This window comes from Festucalex cinctus, chromosome 4, assembly GCF_051991245.1.
Source record: "Festucalex cinctus isolate MCC-2025b chromosome 4, RoL_Fcin_1.0, whole genome shotgun sequence".
Taxonomy (NCBI): Eukaryota; Metazoa; Chordata; class Actinopteri; order Syngnathiformes; family Syngnathidae; genus Festucalex; species Festucalex cinctus.
Window position 1 is genome coordinate 13,726,225 of NC_135414.1, and position 12,841 is coordinate 13,739,065.

The 12,841-nt window shown below is 38.5% G+C and overlaps 1 protein-coding gene across 3 annotated transcripts in view; it reads right to left on the bottom strand.

The window, feature by feature from the left end:
* syt7b (synaptotagmin VIIb) overlaps positions 1-12,841 on the bottom strand; it is a 120,105-nt gene that overhangs the window by 69,264 nt on the left and 38,000 nt on the right. For 2 of the 3 annotated variants that reach the window (XM_077519048.1, XM_077519050.1), the window contains exon 2: positions 8,171-8,274. In XM_077519048.1, coding sequence (XP_077375174.1) covers positions 8,171-8,274 — 104 coding nt within the window. Of the gene's footprint in view, positions 1-6,962; positions 7,111-8,170; positions 8,275-12,841 lie in introns of those variants that run through there. The other variant, XM_077519049.1, reaches the window with a different exon arrangement.

A 12,841-nucleotide genomic window follows, 5' to 3' on the forward strand; every position in this document is an offset into this window, starting at 1 on the left:
TATGACACGGAGAAAATTCTCTGTGCCAGCAGCTCAACTGCAGACATTATTTAGCATAAAACTTAGGGCAGGAACCACGTCACAAATTCTATTATCCTGAGCGTCTATAAGATCTACCCACTGAGCCATGCCATTCTTAATGTGTGTCATTATATCGCTGGTATCAGGTGGAATCCTCGTACCTCTGAGACCATTTTTGGTCTCCTTTTGGTTACAACAGAAATATGTTAAGAAAAAGTAGGCGTGGCATAGCTCAACTGGTACAATGGCCGTCTCATATTCTGAAGGTTGCTCCTCAAACCTTGAGTGTTTTTTTGTTTTTGTTTTGTTTAAACATACTATCAAGTTTACTCTGATCATTAGACTGTGACTGAATATAGTCTTTTTTTAGAGTAAAATTTACTCTACGAAATTTACTGTGTACTAGGGATAGACCGATTATCAGTCGGGCCGATTATTGCTGCTGATATTTGGCATTTTGACAAATATCGGCATCGGCCATTTTTTGAATATGAAGGCCGATAAAGCTGGTTTCTCACTGAGCAGTCTGAGCAGTGAATGCTTGTGAACGTAGCGAATTTGGGATTTTCATCATGAATTGTAAAATGTTCACACTCAGTTTTTGTCGTAAACACATTTGAAACATATTCAGACAATTTTTCACTGCAAAGATCTTTTGAAACGTTTCACGAACCCTAAAGAAAAACAAATTAGCTACGTTCGCATGCATTTGTGAGATACGGGGAACTTTTCACTTATGGATCTATTTAAATTTCCACTTTAAAAAAAAAATAAAAATAGGAACTCCCTACACTTTTTATTAAAAAAAAAATGAAATCAAGAAATTATGTTGAAAATTTAGAAAACTTTATTTACAGTGGAAATCTTTAGGGATCTATTTACTTGCTTTTTAATTGTTATTATATTTTTTAATTTAGCTTAATACATGCTAATGACCCTGGAAGCTCACTATAATTGTCGTTATAATTTTTAAACAAATAGGTCAATATAGTTTAAAATACATATATATTTTTTCTATTTTACTGCAAATGAATATCGGTTTGAAATATCCGTTATCGGCCTCCTTGACTACTAATAATCTGTATCGGTATCGGCCTTGAAAAAAAAACACATTGGTCTATCACTACTGTGTACACTGTTCATAACTGAAATCCTATAGCCCTACTTATCACAAACTACAAAGTGTAATCCCAAAACATCCATCATCCATTCATCCATTATCTGAACCGCATATTCTTCCAAGGGTCGCGGGGGTACTGGAGCCTATCCCAGCCGTCTTTGGGAAGTAGGCGGGGTACACCCTGAACTGCTTGCCAGCCAGTTGCAGGGCACAGGACACCTATGGACAATTTAGTGTTCAATTAACCTCACATGCATGCTTTTGGAATGTGGGAGGAAACCCACCCAGGCACGGGGAGAACATGCAAACTCCAACACAGGAAGGCCGAAGCCCGGAATCCAACCCGGAAACTCTGAAGTGTGAGGCAGTCGTGCTAAAGAGTGTAAGCCATTTTCAATACCTTTGATTGGTTAAAAATTCATAAAAATGACATGGGGACTGACCAAAAGCATATACTTTGGAAAAAAAAATAAAAATAAAATTAAATTTGCCAAATAGTGAGTTATGAAGTTTCAGCCCGACGCCACAATATTTATACATCTATTGGGTCAAGGAGCTATGAAAATACACTCCCTTTCGAACATATATTACCGTACTCACAAAAAGGGATATTTGGCTTTCATGTGAAATTTCATGACGAGCCTAAAATGCATTCAAAACTTTACAGACGAACTTAAAGTGACCTCCTCTAAGCTTTTGAATGCACATGTCCAACTGTTCAATGTTTCAGTACTTTTTTGCACAAGTTGCTGTTCTCTAACGAGGAGCTTAGCGACAAAATTCACAAACAACAATGCTCCAGCAGCTCACCGAGGTGGCATCATTAGGGAACGTCTGTTGGAGACTGGTGTGGCTCAAATGGAATGGCCTGCACTTTCTCCAGACCTGAATACTATTGAAAACCTGTGGATCATCTGAGTCGCCGTGTAGAGGCTGGAAACTCTGCACCCCAGAACCTCAATGACCTGAGGGCTGCATCTCAAGAAGAGTGGGATGCGATGCCATTCCTCAGCAGATAATGAGTCGACTTGTGAACAGCATGAGACATTGTCGTCAAGCTGTAATTGATGCTCACGGGCCCAAGTTTTTTTTGTTATGACATGTTAACTTTTGTTTCAATCAATTGTTTGAGATGAGGAAATCACCAGCAAATCCATACTTGAATGTCCTACTTCCACGTTTTACATTTTCCATAAATTTCAACTGAAAGGCGAATATATGGAAGCCCAAAAGTGTCAAACAATAAATAAAAAGGACATTTTGAAATAACTATCCTTTTGATAAATAACAGACAATTATGTAATATGGCCATTAAATTGTAAAATGAGGGGTTAGTATTATTATGAAGTGTTGTACTATTCTTTAATATGTAACAAATAATTATTTTGATTAAATATTTCTTAATGATTATTTTTACAACGTCATACTTTTTAAAAATAATGACATTTCATTTATTTTCAAGGTTTTATAAGTAAGAAAACTTTTTTTTTTTTTACAAAGTCAGTTTTCATTTCATAATGTCCTTTTCCACAATGGTCTTCTTTTACATAATGGCGTTTTACAGCCGAATGACTTGATCTGTCAATCAAATGACATGAGGCGGAGCCAGTTACGTGATTGGCTGAGCAGCACCACTTGTAGTATCGATTCACACAGGCTTGCTAAAAGCATGGAAGCGGGAGATAGGTCGCTTTCAGAAGTACTCCAAGAAGTAGCAAATCGTTTAGAATCGGATCATAACGTAAAGGCCTTGTTAAATTTCTGTGTCAGGCTACAACGTAGGCGTCACGGCGATCGTAGGATCAAACAGGTGGTCCCACCCACTGACTTTGATTGACAGACCAAGTCATTCGGCTGTAAAACGCCATTATGTAAAAGAAGACCATTGTAGAAAAGGACATTATGAAATGAAAACTAAGTTTTCTTATCTTATAAAACCTTGAAAAACAAATTAAATGTCATTATTTTGACATTGTTAAAATAATCATCATGAAATATTTAATCAAAATAAAATATTTGTTATTTGGAACCCAACCGCTCTAGACTTTAAGGCAGACCAGCTGTGCTTTAATAAAGTTACTTTCAAATGAAATTATAATTACGTCGGCATCTGTGAATTAATTTGAATGTTGTTGTTTATGTATTTTACCATTGGAGGGTAAATAAACTGAAAAGACAACATGTAATTGCATTGAGGACAAAATAACACAAAGGCTGAACTGCATTGGCATCATGGAAGCAGTAGACGATACAACAAGAAAATTGGTGACACTTTGACAAGGACATGGAGATAAAGTGATAATAGGACAAATGCAAACAAGACTCCTTTCAAATGAAAGGAGACAGACAAATGATAACATTGACAAAGGATAAACAAAGACAGACACAGTTTACAGAGTTACAATGATACTGATGGTTGACATTAAGGACGAAGGAGCTGCATATATTATCTTATATTTTCAGTGGAAATAAAAGTCTTTGCAACCAAAGGGCCAAGTTTTTTTGCCATGCATATTTGAGCAACCTTTCAGGCTCATAATTTGGTGGAGCACTTTTTGATTTTATTACAGCAGTCAATCTTTTTTTGTTAGGATCTCTCAGCCTGCCACAGCTTGCCTTTGCAATGTTTGCCCGCTTTTCCTTGCAAAAGTGCTCCAAATGGGTCAGATTGTGAAACGCATGACTTACTTTTGTGCAGCCCTCTTCGGGTCAGACCACAAGGGCTGGGCTCTGGTGTGATGAGTACTTAAGAGTTGTTTTTGCACGAAGAAAACAGTACATTTTTTTTTAAGGTAAAGGAAAATATTTTCATAGTTTTATGTGTTTTTTGAGACTTCATTCATGTATTCCTAAAATTTTGACAAGAAGTACGTTTTTAATTTATATAAAAAGGCTAGGCTACACTACAGATATGAATACAATATTGACATTTATTGCACATTTTCTCCACTTGTTGATGATCTTTAAAGCAGGGGTGTCCAAACTACGGCCCGGGGGCCATTTGTGCCCCACCGTCCATTTTTTAGTCGCCCGCCACATATGCTAAAAATGGCATCTGACTCAGTTCAAATAAAATAAAAACAAAAATGTTTGGAGATGGTCAAAGGAAGAAGGGAAGGTGTCGAAAAACACAGGTGCTATTAAAGGTTATTTTAGTTAATTAAAACTAACGAAAAAACTAAAATTCAAAAAACTATTTTGTTAACAAAATAAAATAAACACGAAGATACTTTTTAAAAAAGAAAATGAACTGAAACTATCTTTTATGTTTACAAAACTAACTAAAATAAAATTAACTATAATTACAGCAAAAATGTCCTTCGTTTTAGTCTTTGGTAATTAAATACATGAGCCTTTGGGGATGGTTTTAAATGTGATTTTTTTTGTGATTTATTTTTATATAAACCGGAATAATGACGTCCCATGGTGTTTTTTAAATATTGCGCACAAGTAATACACATTTAAAAAAAAAAAAAAAAAAAAACTATAACTAATTATGAAACCAACTAAACTAAAACTAAGCATTTATTAAAGAACTAAAACTAATTAAAAAAAAAACTAACAGAACCACCCTGAAAACTAAATAAAACTAACTAAAAAAAAACCCACAAAACAAACCCTCAAAACTAAAATGAAAAATTCCAAAACTATAATAACCCTACTGCCATATTACAGATAAATTGGTTTATATACAGTAGCATTTTTCTAAATATGCAAAAGCACAAATAAACTATTTGTACAATTTTTAGGACTAAACACAATTTCTCTTCATAACATTATGTGGCCCTTGCATCCTTCTGATTTTCTGGATGTGGCCCTCAAATGAAAAAATTTGGACACCCCTGCTTTAAAGTGAACATTGATGCATCCAGCTTGTTTCAGGGAAGTGAAAACACTCCTGGCAAGCAATTTTAGAATCTTTTTTTCCCCCTAACTATTATTACTACACAGGCAAATTGCCTTCCACACAAAGTCAAAGTGAACAATTTCCCAGCAAGTGCTCACACTGTGAAGACCAATTTAAGGCTATGAGTTAACTGCTATCGCAGTACTATTGAGTTAGTGTTGCACCTCATTCCTTCATTCCTCAGAGGCAGTAATGTTCTTTTCGACTTGTTGCCAATTTCAAACAAATCAAGAAGAATAAGCAGAAGAAGAAGACAGCTCAGTCAATTTAACAAACAGTCCTCTAAATTATTGTAAAAATAAAAGAATATCATAAAAATATGTCATTTTAAAGCGGTATGTAGACTTTTTGTATCCCCAGTTTACACAACCACACAAAGCAAATGTGGATCGAACTGCATAGGTAGAATCGTATTTGCTCCATGAGCAGTAGAGCCAATTGCTCCGAGTGATTCTTATTAGCATATGAATCATTAGTATGGGGCTGGAGGCATGCGGCAAGCAGCCACAACACACAAAGCTTGTGGCCCACAAAACCCTGATTACAGAACGCAGTAAAGTTTCCGATTGTGTTTGCTGTCAGGGACAAATATGCAAACCTTTCTTTGGCTGCACTCTCCATGAACAACATGAAGCAAACAGTCACTGAACACATTTTGTCCAAGGTCACAGAATCATGAAATGGAAAGCGTGACTGCCCACGTGAGTGCGGTTTTCTTTCAATAGCCAAATGTTACAGGCTAGAATACAGCAGGCCACAAAACATTGAAATACTTTCGTCATTAAAGCCATCTGCTTTCAGTTCTAGATATTACTGATGTCATGCATACATTACAACTTTCTCACCAACTATACAAGAAAAAGCTGTCTTTGGATATGCTAGGGTTTACCACATTTTTTTGAACCAAGAGAGTTACTCTTAGATACTGACTAATACGAAGGGCTACCAGTTAGTTAGATACACATCCATCCATCCATCCATCCATCCATCCATCCACAGACCATTCCAGCTGACTTCGGGTGAAAGGAAAATAAACAAAAGACAAAGGAACATAAACAAAAGACTATCCACTCTTATAGTTTTTAGAGTTTTCATTTACATTTTGATGATTTCTCACAAATGCTTTATTTCGATAAATATCTGTCGGTGTCTACATTAGAGATGCACCGAAATTAAATTGTAAAACCGAAAGCGAAGGACACTTGGCAGAACGAAATTATGACAATTATTATATGTATTTATTTTTTCAGCATTTACGGCTATGACTGTGTACTAATCTAACAAATGTCAAATGCTTGAAAATGTACAAAAATAAATTAAAAATAAATTAAATAAATAAATAAATTACAAAATAAATAATGAATAAATTGAACTTTTTCTGCATTTGAGGAAAATCGGGCGGCACGGTGGCCGAGTGGTTAGCACGTCCGCCTCCCAGTTCTGAGGACTCCGGTTTGAGTCCAGGCTCTGGCCTTCCTGGGTGGGTCTTCTCCGGGTACTCCGGTCTCCACCCACATTCCAAAGACATGCATGGTAGGTTGATTGGGCGCTCCGAATTGTCCCTAGGTGTGCGCGTGAGTGTGGATGGTTGTTCGTCTCTGTGTGCCCTGCGATTGGCTGGCAACCAGTCCAGGGTGTCCCCCGCCTACTGCCCAGAGCCAGCTGAGATAGGCGCCAGCACCCCCCGCGAGCCTTGTGAGGAATAAGCGGTCAAGAAAATGGATGGATGGATGGATGGATGGATGGATGGATGGATGGATTTGTCCCACTCGTATTGTCTCAATTCCAACCTTGAAGCATTCTGAGGCAAATGCAAACAAATATGGCTGATTCCGATAAATAGTTTGCTGTTCAAGTTAAATCACAAGAGCCAAACAACTAAAGTATTAAAAAAAAATACAGATAGATAAATACCAGTTTAAAATCTTGTAAATTCCGTTTTGCCATTCACGGTCCATCGCTCCATGGGGTTTGCCGTTGTCGAGTGATGTCAGATTGAAGCTGGTCGGTAAAGTCACACAACATCCTGTTTCGGTTGTTTATCTTTGGCTTTGTCTATCAGCTGATAAACGAAAATGCTTTTATTTTCGGCGGCCGAAAATTCAGTGTATCCCCACTTTACATCATACAGTATGATCACTTTTAATTCTGAGGAAATACAGATACTGCACAATATACACTTAAAACTGCTCTTAAAACCTATTTCTATCCTATCTCCTCTCCCCTGCATGTGGAGAGTAGGTAAACAAACAAACAAACAAACACACACATACGCACGCATACATTGACACAGGCAGTTAATGGCGCGTGCCTTCACACAGCAGTCATTGCTGTTTGTCTTTATATCACCAATATTCATGCTTTGTCACACAGAAACTGCACATGGTTGAAATGGAGGACACCATCACCTCCCTCTCATCCATTGGTGCAGGGATCCTGGGCACATCGCCTGCATCAATGGATGAGAGCCAGCACCAAAATATTTCCTCATCGAATCAATTAATGCCTGGGAAGTGCACGGCTTTACCGTCTTTACAATAGAGATCGATACATAGTGTTTTAGAACAATACTTGACCATATTTGTAATTACATATGGGTGAACTTGGAGCCAAAATGAAGTGAGCAATACGTGTTTCAGTGCAAGTTGGGTTTGACTTCATCATACGGCGTGTGACTGCGCAAGGAACGACAATATACAAACACTAATACTATTATTTATCATTGTTCTATTAAGTGCAGCAAGTAGTTGGCTGTCCATCGCACCTTTACTTGAAACATTTACCAGACCATGTCTCAATCGCATTTATTATTATGTAATAACAACTGTAAAAATGGGTCTGGGAGAGACCAGCTGCTCTGAAATACCCCCGATGCCGACAAACCCAGAGTTGAAAGGACTTTTGTCATAAGTGACATGGCATGACTCCTTCTTGTGATTGGCTCCAAGTCAGCCCTTAAATCCTTCAGAAATTCCAATTCCAAATTCCAAAATCCCAAATTACATTACTATGTTGAAACAATTTTTGGTGGCATTTCAAAAATATTTACACAAGCAGAAAATTTTGCTTATTACTGCCATGTATAGAATGATTGACTGACAGAAATAAGTTCTGTTACTTACCAGTTTACGCTGACACCATGTGCAGACACCACATAAAGCTACCAGCCAAAGGGCACATATTAGGAATGCCAAAGACACCAGGAATACACTGAGAGACACTGAACCTAAGCAAGAGACAGAGGAAGGGAGAGGAGAATATTAGTAAAGGTTGCAGTTAAAACATTCTTGAGGAATTAACAGAAGTGCGACAGAACTTCATATTTTAGGAATACATTGTTACAACTGATGCTCTGGCCTGTTTTTCTTCTCTATTAATCATCATCCAAAAGTTGTTACCAGCAAGATTGAGAAGTGTTAAAACGCTCCAGAACTGTTTCATCCTCTCTGTATATAAATAGGCACATGTCAGGAAGAGATCATATCAAGGGGCAACAAGCCATGCAATTACTTGCTTCCGTTTTATCTCGCAGCTACTGTATGTTGTAAATCCTTCAGCAACTCGGTTGCCGCCTTGATAGATGAGAACTTCTCTTCGGTATTTCTTTCAATTAGAGACACTCAACAGTGAGCTCACAAGTGCCAAATTCTTTCCACCTGCAAAGTTAATCAAATCACTGAATCACTGCTTTATCTCCTCCAAATATTTTTTTCTTATCCCGCTTGTGCATCATTAACCCTCATTAATGTTTTAAGCCAAATAGAGACAGTCGATTTAGGCAAACATTTTTAACTAAATGAACGCACACTCCACTCTCTTTTCTCACACTTCCCCAATATCCACCAAACGTACAATACATTCAATCTTTCATTTAGACATTCACTTACATGCCCGTGTTGCTGGGTGTACACAGGCACTTAAGAAGCAGCTGGGGTTTCAATGAGGAAACACCCAGTTACTGAAAGCTACTTTAATTGTGCCTTACACCGTCTTAATTTCAATGATTCACTTACTTATAAATAGGATGCCGTAGTGTCTTTGTCTTTGCTATGGAAATCCGGACCCCATATATTCAAACAACCATTCACGCTCACATTCATACCGTTTTAGAGTCTTCAATGAACCTAACATTCATATTTTTTGGAATGTTGACGAAAGCTGGATTACGCAGAGAAAACCTTTGTAAGCACAGGGAGAAAATGCAAACGCCAGTAAAACAGCAGAGTCGAGATTCAAATACTCCGAACTGTGAGGCAATTAAGAGCATTGTGCACAGTTATTTGTGCTATATATGCTGCTTCGTAACATGTCTAGCGGGTATATATTTGTGAAACCCCCTTCCTCACAATTGAAGAAACAATGCAGGTTTAATAATGGCGTTTTCAAGATGTAAACCTATGAAATACAAAAAAATTACATCTGTTAACCGCCAAAAAAGGTCATTTAAGAAACTGATACAGCTCACATTGAACGTCAAACAAATTAAGTAATGTTCTGTCCTGCACTTATCCAGCTATTGCGTAATATCAGGATTTTCTTGGTTGGTATCTCATTTTGTAGATCATTGAAGTACAATAACTGGAGTATAATTAACATCCAAGGGCAGAGTTTTTTTTTTTTCTCCCTCCCTTCAGTCTGGCAGTAGAGACTACAGTTTTAAAAATTAAGTGTATTTCAAGCTATTCAGATTTCAATGTTGAGAGAGCGTCACGTGCGCCAGTCCATTCAAAGGCACATCACCATTCACATCTATGAGTGATTAAGAGCCATCAAGTAACCCAATATACATGTTTTGGAACAGCCCAAGGTCATAAAAAGGATCAAAGTACTGTATGTGCTCATCTGCGTGACAGTCCCGTTCTGTTGCTGTTTGTAAACACAGCAATCAAAAATGACGGTCGAGGAAGAAGCCAACCAGGAACGAGCGTGAAACCAGCCCACCAATCAAGAGCGTGCATTCACACAGCAAAATTTGCATATGCTGCTGATAGTAGCTTACCTCCGCGGCTTGTCTAGAAGGAAAACCTTGAGACTCCGCCCAGAAATATGCCGGACAGGCCAAAACAAACCTTTCGGGCTACATCTTTAAAACTAGTGTTGTTCCGATAACGTTTTTTGGCTTCCGATACCGATACCCAGCTTTGCAGTATCGGCCAATACCGATACCAAACCGATACTTGAGTTTTTTTTTCCTCAACATGAAAAAGCTGTACTGCCATTGGTTCAGAGCATTCAAGGGCCAATAGGATATCTTAGCTCGGCATGCAGTGAACATGTCACATATCAGTGAATGTTGTGCACAAGCAAGACACAAGATGCTGCATCCAAAATCCTATATTAGCATTGGAATTAATGGTATCGGCATGTTACTTGTATGTAGTCACCGATACCGATACCACTGTTTTTATGCAGTATCGGCACCTCTGCCGATACCAGTATCGGAACAACACTATATAAAACCCTTCCAATGCTGATGCTCCTACAGAGATCCCACGTACACACCCCATTACTTTTCCAAACTGTAGCATAGAAATAAAAGCTCAACTTCATGTTTATGTCCAAAATGATACGCTGCACTTATTAGTAAAAGTTTGTAAGCCCTTTTCCATTGCACCACTGGTTGTTTTTGCATTACACTTTTTTGGGGCCATGTGGTGAGAATGGAACTGTTTCTCTTCCAACCTGGTTCTAAAACTCAGGCCGAGCATGGCCATGACGTTACTGTCATCTGATTGGCCGACAGATTTTGGCTCTTCCTAAGCGATGCAGCAAAGAACTCCACTGCACACGCCCATTTCCTGGCTTTAAACGAGCAAGATACAGTCAAGTCATAAACATACAGTACACACTACACTTTTATAATGCAATACTTTTCCATATTTACAATTTCATATGTAATGAATGAAATAGTGACGCTTGTGGTAAAAACTTGTGAGGCGTATCCCGTTCGCCATGTCCATTCATTTGCATGAGAGGTTTCCAAAATGAGGGTGAGGTCTTGACCAGGATGAAGACGTCTTTGCACTGGTCTGACGATCATGCCTCAAGGGAGCCGGCGTGGGGCACCCACTGGAGGGCTTCGGAGGCTGGAGGGTAACGACAGTGAGTGAATGAGCTCTTCATTTACTTGAATTAGAGCGAGAATAGACGAGAGAACAGCTCTCGAAAAATTTCCATTGGTATATATGAAATAAGTAGTTTTAAAACATATGTAATTTTATTAATAGTATTATGTAATATAATAATATTACATCATGAAGTAATACAATAATAATGCACCGTAATAAAGTCTGAATCTGCGTCATGTGCAGTTGAGTGTAATGAGTTGCAAGGAGAGAAACCAGTCAACTCAGTTCATGACTTCAGAAGTCAACTTCATGTTTTTATGTATTCACATCTTATTTTGTCGTGTGCAGAACAAAGCCCACATGAGCCAGCTGCACTAACAATCTGTCTAACAGGATGAAACATTTCTGGAGTACAAGATTCTTGCCAAGGAATTGAGCTTTAGCCAAAACCCACCACACATCTGTTGCTTATGGATACACAAATATAATCATTGAAAAAAAAATACTCTACTGGATCGGTAGTAATACGGTCAACTTCTTCCCCTTCGGGACATATAGTAACACATTGTAAAACAGTGTTGATATTGCGGCAGTCACTATGTGAATTATATATATATATATATATATATATATATATATATCCATCCATCCATCCATTTTCTTGACCGCTTATTCCTCACAAGGGTCGCGGGGGCTGCTGGCGCCTATCTCAGCTGGCTCTGGGCAGTAGGAGGGGGACACCCTGGACTGGTTGCCAACCAATCGCAGGGCACACAGAGACGAACAACCATCCACACTCACACGCACACCTAGGGACAATTCGGAGCGCCCAATTAACCTGCCATGCATGTCTTTGGAATGTGGGAGGAGACCAGAGTACCCGGAGAAGACCCACGCGGGCACGGGGAGAACATGCAAACTCCACCCAGGAAGGTCCGAGCCTGGACTCGAACCGGAGACCTCAGAACTGGGAAGCGGACGTGCTAACCACTCGACTATATATATATATATATATATATATATATATTTGAAATAATAGATAATGATGGTTGTGTGATGTCAAATGTGGATTACTTGAAGACGAGGCACCTGCTACGTTGTGTTCGGTATCATACTGGGTCCCTCCTGTGGCTTCAAGTGTAAACAAGAGACTCTTGCAGTTAAGATGCAATAACTCAGGTGCTCTCACAAATCAAAAATCTCACACTCAATGTTTGCTTTAGAGCCCCTACTGATTATAAATCACTAAAGATCATTTCGTTAATAGTCTGGAATACAATGTAATGATAATTCTTTCAAAGCAGAAGTGCTACAGATTGATTTTGCCCCCCTCTCATTGTGATTCTTGTCAACCCATCTTCTCGCTTGCAGCCTCTTTTGTCTCGGCAATATTTTCATTTGTAGTAATGTCATGATTTATGAGACAAATGAACTGCTAATTTGAAAGTCATATTCTTGTCTGCCTCTCTGCCGTCACAAACGACATACTTGTGCTATTTGTTTCAAATTTTGTGGAAATTCACAGCTCACCTCAGATACCGCTCAAGCACCAGTTTGCACCATGGAGAGCAAATGAGGAAAGTGAGAGCAAGTGGGCTGTGATATTTCTCCATCTAAGTGGCACAGCTGTAATGATGGGCTAAAAATACAAACAGAATAGCTGCACATTCTGTCTTGGCCAAAAATGCACTTATCAATATTGATGTTTTGACTTAATCTAGTAAC